Raw genomic sequence first — 19,397 nt, 5'->3', positions numbered from 1 at the left:
AGTTGAAACCCGCACAATGAACTGGCATTTATTGAAGTGTTTTCACATGCGTACACTGCAGCAGAGACTTGACCTCACCAAGATGGCGGTGCTCTCCTCCCATTAGGAATCACGTGATGTCTCCTCTAGCGATACAACTCAAGGATTTCAACGCTGTTTGATTTGCTTAAAGAAAACTTCAGCATGGAAAACATAAACGTATTTGTCAAATCTATTTAAGATGTGAAACTATAAATGGATTAGATAAATAGAAAAGGATTTTTTTAAACATAATTGTACATGACATGGAATTTATTAAGATTGAACAGTTTGTTTTATAAGGAGTGGGGAAAAAGTGACCCTAATATTACAAAAAACGAGTTAAAATGCTTCATTTTTTACTTCTATGATGCAAAAAAACGTTTTTTTTTAACCTTCAATTATTTTTTTCACCCTTAAAGCTTTTATAAAGTTTGATTTTAAATTTATTAGCATCAGACCTGCTTCTGGAGGTCGTCACCTTTTTTCTCCAGTTTTTCCTCATATTTACGTTTCTTAAACGTTTCTCCTGCGTATTGAGGTCCTCCACCGCCAGTCTGAGACTTTGAGGTCCCTCAGAGACCTACTGTAGGTCCATTGTTAGTTTTCTTTTCTTATTTCTGCTTGGATGAGGACGTTTCTATCAATCTGACCACCAGACAGGAACGGCTACATTTTCTGGACCTAAACCAAGGATTTCATTTTTATTTAATTTTGGAAGTCTGAACATTTAATATATTGATTTAATAAATCCAAATAGACCAGATGCCAGAACTGAACCTTTATTAAATGTGTGAACTTGTCCCAGAATCCGGGATAGCCGTCTTCCTCACAGCTTGAACGGTGTGGTCCGGCGGAACCTCTTGACCTGCATGCTCTCCAGCTGTTCGGGAACGCTCAGCAGCCAGGCGTGGGCCTTGCTGTCCTTCTCATCCTTTCCCAGGCTCATCCAGGTCCTGGCCCGCAAAGATGGAGGCCGCTTGTACAGGGGGGGAGCTGGCGCCCCACCCTGCTCGGCACTGGAGCTGGACCCATCCTGGATCTCGGCATGCCGGTGTCTCCTGGACCGTGGCGCCTTCTGGAAGCTGTTGTAGCTCCTCTGCTTGATGGAGGACAGGAGTCTGGCTCTTCTTTTGCTGCAGGACTCCTCCCCCTCCTCATCCTCCTCCTCGGCTGAATCTTCATCCTCTTTGGTGCTCTTGTGGGCCTTGGAGGTGTAAGTCTTCTCCTGCCAGGTGAGGAACTCGGACATGCAGGCCTGCAGGCGCTGGTGGAAGTCTGGCAGGGTCATGGTGGCCCGGCTGCTGACCTGCTCGGTGTCCTCTTTGAGCTTCTCGTAGTGGCTCTGGATGTTCCTCACCTCCTCCATGAGGTCTGCAGGCAGCAGGTCCTGCACCGCGGCGCTCCTCCTCAGGAACTCCGGACACTCGGGGTGCTTCTTCGGGTGAATCTGCCTCTGGAAGCAGAGCAAATGAGGCATGGCGGCGTAGTGGAAGGCCTTCTCCGCCGCCAGCTTCTCGTACACGAACACCACGTCGTAGTGCTGCGCCCTCACGGAGTCTCGCAGGAACATCTCCACGTGAGTCCAGTCCTTCAGGGCCAGCCGGATCCTCAGAGGAGGCGAGGCGGGCTGCGTGTGGAAGAAGGCGAACAGCAGGTACAGGCCGCCGGTTCGGATCTGGTAGCTGTAGGGCGGCAGGAAGAACTTGGCGGCGGTGGCCAGAGCGACCCTGCAGAACCGCCTCGCTTCGCTGTAGTTGCCGAGTCCCGCGAAGACGTCCGAGAAGCTCATGTCCCTCCAGAGGGCGGAGAAGACCTCGTACCGGACCGAGTCGGTCTGCTGGAACCGGCCCAGCAGCTCCTCCACGTCCTCGGTCAGAGGCTCGTAGAAGAAGTCGGAGTAAATCGGATGAACGCGAGGCATGCCGGCCGCGGGTGTTCGGCACGTGCGCCCAGGTGGAACAGGTGTCTCATCAGCGAGGAAACGGGGAGCGACGCCCTCTAGTGGTCAACGACAAAACAGCAAACTTAAAAACAAAAAAGGTTTTAAAAAAAATCTTTCTGAAAGATACAAAACATCTAGTTTTTCTCCAAGCGTTTTATAATAACCAACTATGTATATTTAAAGTATAAATTTGTTTTAACTTTTTAACTGTCATTTTTCTGTAAATTAAGATTTGACATTGTGATCCAGTTAGATTAGAACTTTTAACCCTTAATGTGTTTTTTCCTGCTAAAACAAATAAAACTAAGTGAACAATTAGTACATATTTAAACCATTTCAAGGTATAAATATGTTTACTTTGAAGAGAACATGACTTTAAAAAAAAAAATTCTCTTCTCTCTACTGAATAAAATGTAGATTTTTCTTTGTTTTTATTTTTCATAGCACTGAATCTCTCTTGAATCTTACCAAATATTCTTGATCTAAATACCTTCACCTTGCACATTAAAATCAAGTCTAAGGAAGTATTTTCTGAAACAGAAATATACCACAATTATTAAAAAGGTTTACTTTAAAAAAGAAAACCCAAGAATAAGAAAATGCCTCCTATCTTGCCCTGCAGTGAGAAGGCCCTGGTTTGAATCCCTAGAGTTTGCATGTTGTCCTCGTGCACATCTGGGATTTCTCCAGTTTCCTCCCACAGTTCAAAAACATGCTTCATAGATTATTTTGTGTCTCTAAATTGCCACTAAGTGTGCATGTGTGGCCCTGGTCAGTAGCTGGGATAGGCTCCAGCAACGCAGTGACCCTAAAAGGGATTCAGTGAATTCTGAAGATGGATGTATCTTTTGTGGGCCGACTTGTCTTAACTAGAAATATCTTTAATTAAATAAGTCATTTTATCTCAGTAAAATTTTTAACTTTTCATTTATTGTGTCTTATTTTTATAAAATAATGTCAGCTATGAACTCTATAGTTGCAGTTACTTAATCTTAAAAAAAAAACAAAGTGAAAAAGGAAAAGGCAGTTCTGTATTTATAATTAAATTCAAGTTTCAGTCTCATAACCACATGAGCTTCTGACACAAACGTTATTTTATTCATATATACTAATACTTTTAGGCTTGAAGCTCTGCTTGTGGTCAGTTTTAATGCAAACTCTGCTCTCGTATGATGATTAACTCGGGTTCATGTCAGCTTTTTCCTGAGCTCCCCCCCCCCCCCCCCCCCCCCCCCCAAAAGTGAGATTTCTGTGTCTCTGGAACTAAAAACTCCTAAAGATTTATAACTTGAACTTCTCCTTTCTGCCTTTTTTTTGGTTAAAAAACAAAAACAGGTTTAAATAAGACTTTTGATTGAAAAAAATAATTTATCAAATCTTATTTACATAAATTACACCACAAAGCCTGCAGGCGTCTGTTCAAACAAAGGGGAAAAAGAAGTTGAAGGGAAGTTTGGCGTCGATGGTGGGCGTGGCTCTGTAACCAGGAAGTGCGTCTGCAGAAACTGGAACGAAGGCCACAGAGCTTCTGACCGGCAGGCTGCCGCCGCCGCCGCTCAGCAGAGGCTGCGGAAGACGGAAAGCAGAGGGTTAGAGTTCATCCCACCTGGAGACGCAAACGTGTCGCTTTATGACAAGACGTTACATAAAAGTTGCAGGAGAGTTCGTTTGTGGGCAGAATTTCCTGTCTCTCATCTCCAGAATATGTTTGTTTTTTTGTTTCTAACAAATATCTCAACTCGATCTAAAACGGTTTGAGTCCACCGTAACAAAACCGCCGCAGTCTCAGTCAAAGACATTCAACAACCGTCCCAGACGGATGACAAACGCTTTGATTTGATTTCTGTCTGTTGAAATGATGAGTCTGATGGAGTAAGTGTGATAAAAGGTCAGGAAGTGATCATTTAGCATGAAGCTGTGAGAGCAGACGGCGTCTTTTAAGGCATCATTCTTCGTCCTGACGTTTGTGTCTGAGGAGGCGGAGCCTAGCCGCTTTTGTCTTTGGATAATCTAAATTTATTCCCAAACCTAAATGTTCTGTGTTTTCTAAGTCTAAAGTCTGAATTCTGAACCTGCGGCTCCTCAAGTCTCACCAAACTGCTGCTGTTGGTCTGAATGATCTCCCGGATGCTCACTATCTGGGCCTGGGGGTTCTCCAGGGATCCATATTTGGTCCATTCGATCTCTAGATGGAGTGAGAGCGGGAGGCTGCAGCTTTGGTCCTCCTGTGAGTCACAGTCACGGCGGAGACGAGTCAAACCGGAGTGTTTGTGGAGCGGAGACGCCCGGCAGAAGATGGGGTCACGGCGGTCTCACCACAGGACTGAAGCTGCTCTGGATGGAGACCCAGTCTAGCTGCTTGTTCAGCGGGGAGTTTCCAAAGGAAGCCACGTACTGCGGGTAGTTTGGTCCTCTGAGGACGTCCAGGAGCTGCTGAAGGACCAGCGAGCAGTTGGCTGCGTCATCCAGCCTGTGCAGATCAGAGAGGTCAGAGGGTCAGAGGTGACCTGAAGGCCACAGACGGCGTGCTGACGGGAGCGGGACGCGTTTGCCTCAGCGTGCAGCCGGACACGGCGTTCACACCGAAGAGGACCGGGGAGCGCCGGTGAGGACCACGCAGGCAGTCCTGCTCGGCGGAGCTGTGGAGCAGAGACAGAGCATCTCTGAGCTCCGTGCTTCTGCTGATCCCTGTGGAGAACGCGGTCAAGGCGCAGAACGGCAGACAGGCGTGAAGAAACCGTCTCTTCTTCTCTGTGGAAGGATATTCTGCGGTTTTCGTTCCAGACAGGAGAGGGCGTCCGACCACATAGCCGGGATTTCCGCTGAGACGAAGAGCCAGCTCGCCGCCGTCCTGCAAACGGCAGACTAACGTCACGGTCATGTGACCAGAGACCGTTGGCGAGTGAGGATGTGCTGCAGCACCTGGACAAATGTAGCCTGGAACTCCTGCTCCAGCAGCACCGAAGCTCCGCGGATGAACCCCAGCACCACGGAGACGGCAGCGTTCACCACCTCGCCCGCCGCGTTGTACCGGATCACATAAACTACCTGGAGAGACAAAGTTCTTCAAAAATCCAATCGCCCAAAACGACTCTGACGTTTCCGAAGAACGGAGACGCTTCGACAGTTCACCTTCAGCGCCACACGGGCGCAGACGCCGGTGCTGAGGAGAACAGGACGCAGGTCCTCTCCGGCGCCGACCGTCAGCTCAGACTGAGTTCCTTCTGTGGACCGAAGCACCACGGAGGATACGTCCACAGGAACCACCTGGAGCAGGAAGTGGGACAATAATGCGTCTGAATCATCAGCCCGTCCGTGCTTCAGTGATGTTTCACAGCTCTGATGGGAGAAACTGGAGACCTGAACTTCACGAGACGAGCCTTTATACCGAAAAGTCTAGCTTTTATTTTAGAAACCTTAGAAGAAATGATCAATACTTAAGACTTTAAAAATAAAAAAATAGATCTATCAAACTGGAAACAGGAAGTTTGCAGCTGAATCGTACATGAGGGAAACTTTGGAGCACAGCTTCAGTTTAGGCAAAAGAGAAAATATTATCTTCACAAACAGAAATGAGGAGAAATACTCACTGCTGCATCTTGATTCTTCCCCTGCAGAGCAGAAAAAGCGGCAAAAGGTTTGCTATTCAGTCACACTGGACACATTTGGTGGAGGTACATGAAGTTTCAGCTTCTCGTGTATAAAATAATTCACAAAAATAATAAATTATTAGTTAAAATGTTAGAATAAAGTCTAAAGTATCTGAATTATTCAGATCTAGCATCACTTTTCAGTGGAGAAGAGGAAAGAGCATTGAGAAGCTGGCAGTGCTGTGCTTTCAGGACGGGAGCCTCACATTAAGCAGCAGGATGTTGGAGTATGAGTCCATGCTGAGAGCAGGCAGGGAGCTGCAGTCCGTCTCCAGGATCACGCGTCGGGAACACCGGCTCTGCTGATCCTTTAGGAACGCTGGGGGAAAAAAAACAGCAAAACACTCGATGTCAAAGAACAATAAATAAAAAGAGTCAAACCTACATGTGAACTCTGTGTGCAGACATGAAGCCCGCTCAGGTTTACCTGCTGGACTCTTGTCCACACAGGCAGCAGTGATGCCTGCAGCAGGCAGGTAAAACACCCCCCCCTGCCCGCTCTCGTCTGCAGTCCTCAGGACATCTCCAAACTGGAACCACAGCCAGAACCAACAACCTGATTCAGCACATTAACCACTTTCTACAACACCACAAGAGCGCCACCATGTGGTATTGACTGTTAGCGCTGCTAGCATGGTTAGCATCTTTAGCAGTGTGTTTTTCTGTGTCTGAATTCCCTAACTACTAAAAAAACTAAGCAGAACTAAAATACTAAGTGCCCTGAATTATAAAAGACACCATGCTCACTACTTTTTTTTCTTAACGGCGGATATGACGTCATCGTTAAGTTAGAATCTATGAAATCAAGTTCATATCTATTTAATATGAGCGTTTTGTGACGATTATTTATGAGTCCACTGTCTTCTGAAAATAAAAACGTTGATGATTTATAAAAATATTACATTTAAATACATTTTTTTGGGCAATTGTTCCGATGCAATGCATTGTGGTATATATTCGCACTGGATTTTGGAATTGTAGGTTATGTCCAAACTCCCACCCAAACCCCTACATAGTGCACTCAATAGTGCGATCGCCATTTTCTAGTGCTGTCCAAATCTACAATTCCAAAATCCAGTGCCCTAGAAATTTCCCGGGAGTCTCAGCGAAAAACAGGTGGGCTTCGACGCTCAACAGATCGGCGAATATAGACCACAATGCATTGCATCGGAACAATTTTTGCCAAAAACAAAATCTATTTAAATGTATTTTTTAATAGTTAATGATGCTGAAGCACTGCTGGCACTTTCAGCAATTAATTAGCACTTTTAGCCAAAGTGAACATTGGCTGTGAGGGGCGAGAAGCAGCCGCTTAGCCAATGAGGGCACGTAAAAAGAGAGCGGTGTGGGGGCAGTGAGGGTGGGAGGGGGCAACAGCTGCTTGGCTAGTGAGGGCCGGTAAAAAGCGGACCCAGACGGCGGGTTGTGCCTGTCAGCCATACAACACCAACCACAGCTTTACTACCGAAGCTTGTACAAGTGTAAAACAGCAAAGAAAGTAAAGCCCCCCCCCTCCCTCCCTGTTTTTTAAAAACAGAGTTCAAACTATTGAGCAAACGCTCAAAACAGCCACTGAGTCAAACGTTACCTGGTATCCAGGTGAGCTCTGGACTTGAGCGGGAAGCTCCTGGTCGCTGCTCTGAGCGCCAAACATGAAGCTGCTGAACCGTTGAAAGAGAGTCTGGAAGTTTCTGTCGGTGGGAAGAGCCGGCGGAGGAAGAGACAACCCGTCCACGCCTGCAGACACGCAGCAGGTCAGACCCCAACCCTGACACGACCCCGACACGACCCCGACCAGAGGTTCTACTTCCCCGGCACGTGACCCCGTTTCACAGGATTAAAACACCTTTCAGGTATGTGAGAGTGTTTGCAAATACGGCAAAAAAAATCAATGTGGAAACAAAGTTCAATTAACATTTGCAAAACAGATGGAGAAATGTAGTAAACAACATTTTAAAAAAAGAGATAAATTGAAAAGAAGATTTTCTGACAGGAAAGACAATAAAAGCAGAAAATTGGGCGTCTGTCTCAATTCCTTAAATTGTACGTAAAAAGGTAAATAAATATGAAAGTGGATGAAGTTCTTGAAATCCTAAGGCTTAGATAAAAAACAGATATCGTGAAAATATTAAATAAAAAATTCAATATGGAAACTTCTGAAGAAAATGTGTTTGAATGAGTTAATTTTCGGCATTTAAGACAATTGAATTCTGCTGTTTTTACAGCTCCTGTTAGCAGATTTTACTTAAAAAACTGGCTGTTTCTGGAATTGTTTTTCTCGAATAAAGCCCTAATTTTTAAAAGACAAACTAAATGTCAACATCATTCTGACATATTTGTAGAAATGTGACAGAAACCTGCAGGCTTGACTTTCAGAAATCATCCATTGATTTTTTTTTTGTTTAAATGAAAGTTTAAAATACAGATAATTTTGTTCAGAATGTGTGTAAAAACATAAACATGAGCTTCAGGAGGAGCTCTGACTCACGGTTGTATGAATGGATGCAGAAAAGGTCATAGTTTGTCTCCTTTTTGATGGAGGTGAGAAGCTCGGAAAAACCGTCAATTCGTGTTCTCAAAGCGTAGCTCGCCACGCCGCGGCTGCACAGCTGCCTGCTGTCACTGTGAGTGAAGAAATAACAATGAAAAACTGAGATTAAATCTGACTTAAAACACCCAAAACAGAAATCCAGCCAGAAATGAAGCACTATGGAGTATTTATTTTTAATTTTGAGCTTGTCTGCTGTCTTTGTGCTGCTGTCTCAGGTGATTTTACCTGTGAACAGGTAAATGAGCCATAATGATCCTATTTTCCCCGTCTTTTAAAAAAAAAAATCTTATATATGTATAAAAATGGAAAGTTTCCTTAATCTGCACTTAGGAGCTCATTTCATTCAAATATTCAAAATGTCAACAAAGGTGAAGCAGATCTTTGAGTCACAGCTGTGGGTTTAAAAGAAACGATTTTTTCTCTTCTTCAAACAGGAACCATAACGGTGTGGACTGGCAAAGCATGATGGGTCACGGCTGACATTCCTAACGTCATGAGAAGCAAACATGTGTTCCCCTGAACGTATGGGTGGGCAGTAGTGTGTTGGATATTGATTCCCTCCGGCTGAAACTCACCTCACGTCAGTGACTGAGCAGCTGGTGAACAGCGCCACCTCCTGCTGACAGTCAGCATCACAGCAGCAGCTGATGTCACACGCGTCCGTGTGCTCATCACAGGGACACAGCGTGTCGACTGAAACACAGAGCTGAGGTCAGAAGGTCAGAGTTCAACTATCCTCCGATGAGAAGTTTAAATATCAAATAAGAAATGGTCACCTTTTTTGATTTCAGCAGCAAAAAAGGATTACAAACAACAACAAGCACAGAATCTTGAAGCCTTAAATGTTGGTATTTTGATCATGAAGCTGCTTTTTAAACTTTAATAACATAATGACTGAAGTTGTGAAAGCGGCCCTCACTGCTTCACAGCCCTCATTGTCCCTGCAAGCCTGGTCAGAGCTGCCCGGGACAAATTTATGGGAAAAAAAAGTTGGTGGCTTTTCTGTCAGTTTTAACTCCATGGCAACCATTCAATTTTTTGATCGCCTGGGGGTGACGGACGCATCTATATAACTTTTAGAAAGATCGGCAAAAGTAAATTTTTAGATTTGCTTGGCAACGGAGGTTATGTGCTAACCACGCCCTCATTCCTAATATGTACATATGTTATGACATATCATTTTGTTTAGCTCGGGCCAACGATTAATGTATTAGATTTTCACAATGCTCCCGTAAAAAACAGGGAAACGCCACTTCTGCAAACTCACCACGCTAACGCTGTTCATAATCTGCAAACCTTAAAACCAATGATTTTTTTCCCCAAGTAGCTTCCCGACGGGGTCATGGACGTAGAAGCCAAGCGTTTAAATGTGAACTAGAGAACTGTTTTAAGAAAAATTCAAGATGGGGGCTTCTTTGCAAGGTCAAAGGTCAATGAAAGTTGTGGTTTTAGACTTAACCTGGTGATGTATGTGTGAAATATGTTGTTCACTATGTTAAAAATTCACTTTCATCAAATTTTGCTGAGATTCTTAGCTTGTAAAAACTAAAGAAAGTTTTGCTCAAAGTTGCAGAAAAGCATTTGCATAACCTGGTCCTTGCAGGTTTTTTTGAGAAAATGAACAAGCAATTCAAAAAGATTAAAAACGGTTAAAGTAAATAATTTAAGGACTGTTTGCAACGTCAATAGAGTTACTTTAGACAAAAACAAAACAAAACGGTGTTGCGTTCAAGGACACGCACCAGCGGTCACTGGAGTGGGGAGGCGGCCGGAGACAGGCAGGGGCTCGGCGGGCAGAGGCGGCGGCTCCGTACCGCTGGAGGTCCGGGTTGTTGAGCTCAACACCGTCGACTCCGTGGATGCAACAAACGTCGTTCCAGATGTGAAGTTTAGGTCATCCCACGCAGTCGAGTTAAAATAACTGCTCGTCGAATTTTCGTTAGAATTTACAGTAACAATCAAAAGGAAAATAAAAAAAAAATCCGAAGCTAAAAAGACGAACGCCGCCATACTTGTTATAGACCGTTGCTATGGTTGTTGCTCTTCTTCGGCTGTTCGCTTCTGCTCGTGGGCTTTCAGTTCGTATAGGCTGCCACCTACCGGTCAGTTGCATGAATGCAAGGTCCCTGAAACACATTTAACTGTTATCCCTAAAAAAACAAAAAAAAATCAAACAATATTTTGTTGATCACTGTGCTGTTTCTGTGATATTCTGAAAAAATTGGAAATATGTAGAAGTTTAATCTCTAATTTATCAGACTGAATATAACATTTAGTCATATAAACAAACGAAATAATTCATAAAACATGTTTAGTCTTACTTTTATAAGACAAGTTGAAATGAGGCTTTTTTAACCCTTGGGCTATCTTAGATGACCCCCCCTTCCATTGACGTGTTCTCCCTACCATGACAAAGGTGGATAAAGGTGGAAAGATTTCATGTAATCCATGGACACCAGTGAAGATCACAAATCATTGAAGAAAAAAGGTTCAGGGCACTGTCTAGTGGGTCTAGATGACCCAACTCCCAATGTTAAAGTGCCTAGGATAGCACAAGGGTTAAACAATAAACAAACAAAGAAAATAACTCTTTTTAAAGCGAAAGACCTCTTTAACGTGCAAATTTAAAGAACAACAGACTTATTTAGTCTTGACGAGAACTTGAAGGGACACACCACCATTAAATAATCTGATTTTTTTTTTTTTTTTCCACAACTTTTTATTTAAAGAATTAGTCATAACAACACAGCAACTTCAATAATACCAGTTACGTTTTCCTTATAAAAAGACAAAAAGCAAAAAGGAAATAAAATAATAAAAAAAAAAAAAATAAAAATAAAAAAACTAAACTGTATTGTATGACATTTCACTCAAAACAAATATCTGCACTCAAACAAATAAAAATAATTACATAAAACAAAACTTAACAACGAACATTGCTTCTCTTACATGATACCATCACAGCTCTCCTTTTCAAAAGCTTTTAAACTGTGGTTGCAAAATTCTGTGCAGTTGAGATCAAAAATCTGTTGAATCATCTATTAGTTCTAATTTTTGAATATAATTAATAAAGGGTCCCCAAATTTCCTCAAATAGGTGTTGTTTGCTTTTATGGATATACATTATTCTTTCCAAAGGAAGGCAATACAACATTTGTTTTAGCCACTGATTTATGCTAGGTCTGCTCATGTTTTTCCAAGCCTGTGCAATACACCTTTTAGCCGTTAAGAAACTGATATCAATAAATGTACTCTCTGTATTACTAAAATTATGTTTCACTGGATATATATTCAAAAGAAATAGGGTAGGGCTCAATGTAAGTTGTTTTGAGATTATTTTTTCTATTGTAATTTTAACTTCTTCCAAAAAGATTTGTATTTGGTGACATTCCCACATGCAATGCTTCAATGTGCCTTTAAATCCACATTTTGCACAAACATCTGGTATGTTCTTATTATATTTATTTAGTTGCACTGGTGTTGTATATAAACGCATTAACCATTTAAATTGTAGTATTCTCAGTCGACTGTTAATAGACATAGAATGAATCTTACAACATGCCCTTGTCCAATCATTTTCATTAATATTGAGTGATAAGTCATCATTCCATGATTTTAATTTACCATTTGAGTTCTCTGATATATTAGATGTCAATAAGTTATAGAGGTCTGAAATTATGCCTTTTCTTAATTTGTTTTTCATCATCTGGGTTTCCAGCTGTGAAAAAGGAATTTTGTTAAGACTCTTTTGGTTTGCATTCACAAAGCTTCTTAACTGAAGATATTTAAAGTAGTGTTTTTTATCCAGGTCGTACATAGATTTTAGCTCCTCAAAGGACATAAAGGTATCAGACTGTGGGGGGTACAAATCTCTAATTGTTCTAAGTCCTTTGGATGCCCACGTTTTAAACGTTGTATCCATTCTTCCTGGTAAAAAAAACTGGTTACCCCAGATTGGGCTGAATTGTGATAAAGAATTTACTTCTTTTAAATAGTTTTTGACCTCAAACCAGACCTTTATCATATGTTTCAAGAAAGGATTTTTGATTTGTCTTTGTAACTTTCTTATTTTTTCGGAGTATAAGAACGACGGTAAAGGTATTTTTAAATTGTGGGACTCCATTTCCACCCAATGTGGATTATTCTCATTAGAGAAGTAAAACATAATGGAGCGCAGATGTGTAGCCCAGAAGTAATGCTTAAAATTAGGGCATTTTAGCCCCCCTCTATCAAATGGTAAGTATAGTAAAGTAAGACGGAGTTTAGGTTTTCTGTTGTTCCATATAAAGGCTACTGTGATTTTCTTTAACCAAGCAAATAATTCTAGAGGGGGTGCCAGAGGGATATTTTGGAACAAGTATAGCAGTTTTGGCAATACGTTCATTTTTAGGATATTTATTCTTCCCATTATAGTTATGGGCAGCTTCATCCATCTGTCTATTGAATCTTTGATTTTTTCTTTTAAGTAATCATAGTTACGTTGGACAACTTCTTCCAGCTTTGGTACAATTATCACTCCTAAGTATTCAAAATGTTCAACTACTTTAAAGTGAGATGTTTTGGAAGTGGGGTTTTGCCTTTCCATAGAATTTAGCATTAAAATTGAGGATTTTGCATTATTCACTTTATATCCTGAAATACTTCCAAATATTTGAATCACTTCCAGCACTGCTGGGATTGATGAAGTAAGGTTACTCAAATATAAAATGACATCGTCTGCAAACAAAGAAATTTTGTGTTCAGTGGGTCCTACTGTGATTCCAGTTATCTGTGTATGTGCACGAATCGCTGCTGCAAATGGTTCTATTGCTAAAGTAAAAAGCAAAGGAGAGAGAGGACATCCTTGCCGACATCCTCTCTTAATTTTAATTGGCTTAGAGAAATTTCTATTTGTTAAAACTTCCGCTGTCGGGTCTTTATACAAAATCTTGATCCATTTTATAAAGTTGGATCCGCATCCAAATCTTTCCAAGATACTGAAAAGATAGGGCCACTCAACCCTATCAAATGCTTTTTCTGCATCTAATGACAGGAGAGCAGTATCTCTGTTTTCTTTTTTATGATGAATGATATTTAAAACTCTTCTCACATTATGAGATCCTAGTCTTCCAGCAACAAAGCCATTCTGATCTCTATTTATTATATGTGGCAGAACGTTTTGGAGACGCCTTGCTAACAATTTGCAAATAATTTTAAGATCAGAATTCAGTAAACTAATAGGCCTCATATTCTCGCATTTGTTAGGTGGTTTACCTGGTTTTGGCAGTAATGTGATAAGGGCTTGATTCATGGAGAGTGGAAGACATTCTTTTTCAAATGCCTCAGTAAACATTTCCAGTAGGGGTGTTAGCAATTTATCCTTAAATTTTTTATATATTTCAATCGGAATACCATCTGGACCTGGACTTTTTCCTGATTTCATGTTTTCAATAGTTTGTGCGACTTCTATGTTATTAAACTTTAAATTCAAATTGATCTTATTCTCATTTGAGATAACTGGAATATTCAGCCTATTTAGGAAACTATTAATGTCAGTAGGATTGCAGTTCCCTTGAGCGTCATACAGTTTCTGGTAATACTCTCTAAAGGCGTCGTTGATATCTTTTGGATTGACTAAGTTTTGTTCATTTTTTGTGATACATGTGATAGAGGTTTTAGTTTCCAGTTGTTTTATTTGCCATGCCAATAATTTTCCAGCCTTGTCACCTTGTTCATAAAATGTTTGTTTTAACCTTAAAAGGCTTGATGCAGCCCTGTTACTGGACTGTTTGTCATATTCTGCTCTTAGGAGTAATAACTCTTTTTTTGCTTCCAGATCCCCATTTTCATATATTTTTTGTTGTGTGTGTTTTATTTTGTTCTCTAGTTGTGCAAAATTTTGTTTGTCTTTCTTATTTTTATAGCTTGTGTAACTAATTATTTTGCCTCTGAGAAATGCCTTAAAGGCATCCCATCTAATGCAGGCTGAAGTTTGATTTGTGTTGAAGTAGAAAAAGTCATCAATTTGTTTTCCTATGTATTTAACAAACTCTCCGTCCTGCAGCCATTTGTGTTGGAATCGCCATCTAGGAGGATCGCTGGATATTTTTTCATCCCTGTATACTAGGCAACATGGAGCATGGTCCGAAATTACAATATTATCATATGTACATTTTTGGATTTTGGACATCAATTCAGAAGAAATTAGGAAATAATCTATACGTGAGTAGGTTTGAAATGTTGCAGAATAGCATGAATAGGCCTTGGTTTGCTGATTTAATTCCCTCCAAATATCTAGCAGTTTTAGTTCTTTCATTGATCTCAGAATACTCAGTCTACAGTTGTTATGAGTTTGGTCAGTTCCTGTGGATCTATCCTGGCTTGGATTTAAGGTACAGTTAAAGTCCCCAGCTATTATAAATTGCCCGGGCAGCGCTGAAAGTGTAAGGAACAGGTCTTCGTAAAACTTAAAATCATCAGAATTAGGACCGTAAATATTAACCAAATTTAATGTTTCCAACAATAATGATCCTTGTATTATTAAATATCTACCCCTCTTGTCTTTAATCACATTACTGACATGGAATGGTACAGATTCATGAATAAGGGTCATCACTCCTCTTGCTCTGGAAGAAAATGCTGAAGCAAATATGCTCCCTCGCCACCTTCTTCTAATTCTTTTTTCGTCTTCCTCTAGAAGATGGGTCTCCTGAAGAAAGACTATTTTGGACCCCATATCTTTTATTTTGTTTATTACTTTTTTGACCTTTTTGAAACGTTGCAATCCCCTGCAATTCCATGTTACAAAGTTTAGATCTACTCCTTGCATTGATTTGGACAGATCAAAGTACTTATTTGCATTTAGAGTAAATTATCTCTTGAAAAAAAAGAGATCTGTATTTCTTTTCAGCTGCTGTGAAACTTTCACATAATACAATGAACATTTTTTTAAAGAGAAGCCTAACTAACCTGGATATAAGAGAACATATCCAAAACACCAAACTTGAACACCCGTTACCCCATTTACCCAACTGAATGGGTTTCCCTCCCCCCACATTGTGTCTCCCGCCATGGCACGTGCCTGATCCTCTCTCTGGGAGGAGCAGTCTGCCCATGTCGCTCAAATCGAACATTAACGCCACTGCTGGTCGTGCCTTGACCAAAATATTTTTACTACGCTGCTAATTTTCACATAATGTATACAGTTGTAGAAATTGTTTCAAAAAATATTATTAATTAAGAAAAAGAAAAATAAGGTTAGAAGAAAAAAAAGTCACTCAGATGTTTCCATATTGGAATGTCAATTTTACCGTCCCGTTACCTGTTTCTCACAACTGTTGAGAGAATAGTATGTCAGATCAGAATCACTTTCACTCGGAGTTCTTCTGGATCTTCTTGAGAAACTCTCGACCCTCTGTCGGTGTTTTAAAGGCGTGCGTCTTCCCCTCGTAGGTCACCAGTAACTTTGCTGGGTGGATCACTCCGTGCTTTATCCCCAATCTGCGCAGATCCTCTCGAACCGAGTCGAACTGTTTCTGAAGCTGGTGCACTCCCGCCGCGAGGTCCGGGTAGAATCGGATCCGCTGCTCCTTGTAGCGAAGATCCTTTTTGGCCCGCGCCGCAGAGACAACAGCCAGCTTATCCTTATAGTTAAGGAATCTCATGATGAGAGTGCGAGGTGGAGCGTTGCCGTCTCTCCGCGGTCCGATTCGGTGCGCTCTTTCTATGGTCAGCGGAGTCTGAAGCATTTCGGTGCCGAGCGCCTCTGGAAGCCACTTTTCCAAGAACAGGCACGGGTCCTGTCCTTCAGCTCCTTCTGGCAAATTGACAAGTCTTAAATTGTTCCGCCTTGATCTTGATTCCAAATCTAAGACTTTGTCCTCCAGAACTTTTCCTTTTGCTTCCAGTGCGCTCACCTTGGCCTGCAAAACGCTGATGTCGTCCTCCGTGTTGGAAATGCGCACCTCCGTTTGTGTCACTCGTTCAGCGCAATCATTCAGTTCCCGTTTTATGTCTTCGACTGCCAATAAAAGTTTGTCAAATCTTGTAGAAAAGTCTGTCTTCATGGAGGTCACAACAGACAGTATTTTATCCACCTTGCTGCTTTCCTCCTCGCGCGTCTCCGCCATTTGGACAGTGGCAGCGTTAGCCTTCTGCGCTTCCCCTCGAAGACGAAACTCCGTTAACTTGGGTTGCTTAGAATTTTCAGCTGTTTCTTTTCCAGTTTTAGGTTTTTTAGGCATTATTCCTTCATTCCTCTTGTAATTTAGTTTTGGATAGCAGCAAGTAAAGTTCCTGGTATAGCACGAGCTGCAGAGCGGCAGAAAACACGACTTTTCACATGGCCGCCATAACCGGAAGTCAAATAATCTGATTTAATGATTAAAAAAACGAATAATGACTTCTATAAACCTGTGAACATAAAGATGTATGGGTTTAATTTCATAGTCTTGAAATAAGTTATGATCCATGTGTGTAAATCAAATTTTCTAACTAGATCTGCAACTTTCATCTTCTGATAATAGATTAGCTTGTGTTATTTACAGCACTATACAGTCATTTTTATAAGAAAAAAAAAAAGTGTTTGCAGCATAGATCACACACTTCAATGAAAACATTAATGATATTTTTAGGTCAATAAATTAAGGCAAAAGCCTAAAAAATGCCAATAAATAAATAAACGAGCAAACTGTGCAGTAAAATAAAATGTTCTGAACCCTGATTGGGAGCTTGATTTGCAACCAGTAGATGGCGACAAAAGATAATGAAAATAAATAAAATCTAGTAGGTCAAGAGCATTTTCTGTACCTGTAAATTGCAGTGAGATGTGTGGGAATCTATCATTTCAGGGGAAAATAATGACAAGAATCTATATAGTATTAGGGGAAATATTGGATTTGGGTTCCTGGTTGAAGCTCATCTTGGAGGCACATTTTTGATGCCTGAAGTATGACGACTCCCGACTAACATTAAACTGACCTGAAACGAGGTCGAAGACTGTTTTATCCCATCTCCAAAGTCAAGTGGGTCACATTTCGGAATCCATTTAGGGACGAAAAAGCAGCCTCACCAGCTAAAGTCCTGCAGCAAAAAGATCACACACTTCCACATCGTCATGCTGCCAATCATTTACTCCTTTGGAGGGGAATAAAACTTTTTTATAGATCCACAGAAGTCAATATTTGATCCAAATACGAAAAAAACAACAAAAACAAACAAATCCGTTTGATCCTGTGGGATCTGAATATGTTTTATAACCAACTGCATCAATGACAACATTAAGTGAATTGTTAACTACAACAAATTCATTTTATTCATTAATTTAAATCAGAACAAAGATTTGGAGCAAGTTGAATGCATCATTTACCAGAAGGTTTAGTTTCTGTCAACGTTGATCCCATCAGCAGCACGAGCATCTGTTTCAGAATCTTCACAGCGCTTTTTAAAGGATGATCCTCCAGCGCCACAATCTCTGTTTGTTTTTGTGGATGAGATTGTGTGGAGGCCCGGCATCCTGTCGTGTGTGTGTGTGACCTGGGGCCTTGCCCTCCCGCTCTCAGCGAGCGCATGCTTTATTTCATGTTGACGGCGTTCTCATCCGCCTGCAGGGAGCAGATTTTATCCCCGGGCTTGTTGAACAGCAGCACAGCAGAGGCTGCAGCCGCGTCTCCTCCCTGCAGGTTCCTAACCTCTCCCGTTCCTCCAGCGTCTCCCGCATCCTCGTGGTCTACATATAAAGCAGCTCTCCTTCAGATGTGTTCACTGTAAGGTCTGATTGCCGGCACACCTGTACTGTGCATGACTCCCGAACACAGGTCATCGGAAGGTTGAAGCCTCGCTGGTGTGAGCACGTGCACTGGTGGCACCAAGAGGAAGGAAGTCTAATTAGAGCATTAATTAGGAGGAACGGCTTATTGAGTAAATCCTTTGGTCATTAGGGGAGAACACAAAGCAGCAGATCTTTCTTCTGTTTTTTGCTGTGACCTTACATTCTGTTCATTCAGTTAGAGTGAAAACAATCCTGCCATGATACAGAAAAGACAAAACCGAAACATTATGACCCAAAATTTATTTTATTCTTATGAGAAAATCAGGGGGATTCAGACCACTGCTGTAGACGTGTTGTGCTCTACACCAGCAGGAAAACCCTGACAGTGCCTGCGACTTCACATACTTTTGAAGCCAGGGGTGCATTTAGAAATGTCTGGATACTAAGCAACCCGATCCCAGACTCACTTCTCTAAATTGTCCTTTAACATTGAAAGTCAAACTTTTTTTATTTTCTCAGGACAGTAAACCCTTTTTCTGTTTCGTTTTGGTTGAACATAATGAAGATGACTTAATGAATCAATACATTTAAAACTGGAGATCTGTTTAATTCTGGGATTTTAAAGTTAATTTGACCTTTTTTGTTTGTTTGTTTGTTCTTTTTTGGTAAAAAAGAACGATACTGAAAAATTTATTTAAAAAAGGAAACAGAATAAAACATGAATAAAAGTTAAAAGTTTAGTCTTCAATAAGTAAAGTTTAGTATTCACCTTTTGAATTCTATGCATCTACGATCTTTTTGATTGTTTGTTCACTTTACAAATACCCCTACAAAGCCCATTGAGACGACTGTTGTTGTGAATTAAACAAATAAAATTGAATTGAATTATAACATAAAAATAACAAAACGAGTTAATACAATTCAAATACATATATATAAATAAAAACTATGACCAAATTTGACCAAATGGGTTCTTCAGGGTTAAAACAAAGTTAAAAAAGTAATTGTCCATAAAAATGAACACAAAGAATTGTTGGGTGTTATAGTTCTATGTTGTTCTTAAAACCACATTTATTGTATTTTTGTCATTTTGTATATTGTTTTGAGATGGGGGGAAAAATGAACAATGGCTTCAAGAGTTAAGTTTAAGTAGCAGAAATAAGGTTTTTTCTGCTTCTTCTTTCTCTTTCACTGTCACAAAAACAAGTTGTCGTGTACTGTTTTGTTTTTGTAATTGTTTTCGTAAAGAATAAATACAGTGGGCGACTTCAAAGGAGCCCCCCCCACCCCCCTTTCTGCGTCCCTGAGCACGCCGGTCACATGACCTCCTGCTGACGTGTTATTGATACTGCCATTAAAAAGGTAACACACATTGATTTTGTGAGTCACATGACTCTTTTAAAGGGCTTACATCATACAAAATCAACTTTTTTTAGCCTTTAAGTTCATTATTATGTTCATTATAGGTTATATTCATAAAAAACAA

General features: G+C 41.0%; 2 protein-coding genes across 3 annotated transcripts; both read right to left on the bottom strand.

Moving 5' to 3' along the window:
- Positions 1-784: 784 nt before the first annotated feature.
- LOC101167377 (snRNA-activating protein complex subunit 1) lies at positions 785-3,469 on the bottom strand. Its single transcript, XM_023959385.2, has 2 exons — positions 3,350-3,469; positions 785-2,019 (listed from the first exon to the last, which is right to left on the bottom strand). Exon 2 carries the CDS (start codon positions 1,940-1,942, stop codon positions 848-850), a length of 1,095 nt encoding a protein of 364 aa, XP_023815153.1. The 5' UTR covers positions 1,943-2,019; positions 3,350-3,469; the 3' UTR covers positions 785-847.
- Positions 3,312-10,246, bottom strand: tctn1 (tectonic family member 1). 2 transcript variants are annotated; one of them, XM_011480547.4, is made up of 14 exons: positions 9,907-10,245; positions 8,740-8,857; positions 8,102-8,235; positions 7,202-7,350; positions 6,041-6,143; positions 5,820-5,932; positions 5,554-5,574; positions 5,096-5,230; positions 4,886-5,011; positions 4,729-4,814; positions 4,516-4,653; positions 4,280-4,433; positions 4,057-4,188; positions 3,312-3,529 (listed from the first exon to the last, which is right to left on the bottom strand). In XM_011480547.4, the coding sequence occupies exons 1-14, from the start codon at positions 10,172-10,174 to the stop codon at positions 3,383-3,385; spliced, it is 1,824 nt and encodes a 607-aa protein (XP_011478849.1). In that variant the 5' UTR covers positions 10,175-10,245; the 3' UTR covers positions 3,312-3,382. The 2 variants fall into 2 exon arrangements, with proteins under 2 accessions (XP_011478849.1, XP_078809892.1); XM_078953766.1 differs by lacking the exons at positions 6,041-6,143; positions 7,202-7,350 and having other exon boundaries at positions 9,907-10,246.
- Between the last annotated feature and the right edge of the window lie 9,151 nt (positions 10,247-19,397).

This window comes from Oryzias latipes, chromosome 10 (genome assembly GCF_053564925.1).
Source record: "Oryzias latipes strain Hd-rR chromosome 10, Olatipes_Hd-rR_3.1".
In the NCBI taxonomy this organism is placed as follows: Eukaryota; Metazoa; Chordata; class Actinopteri; order Beloniformes; family Adrianichthyidae; genus Oryzias; species Oryzias latipes.
This window is presented reverse-complemented; position numbering and strand designations above follow the sequence as displayed.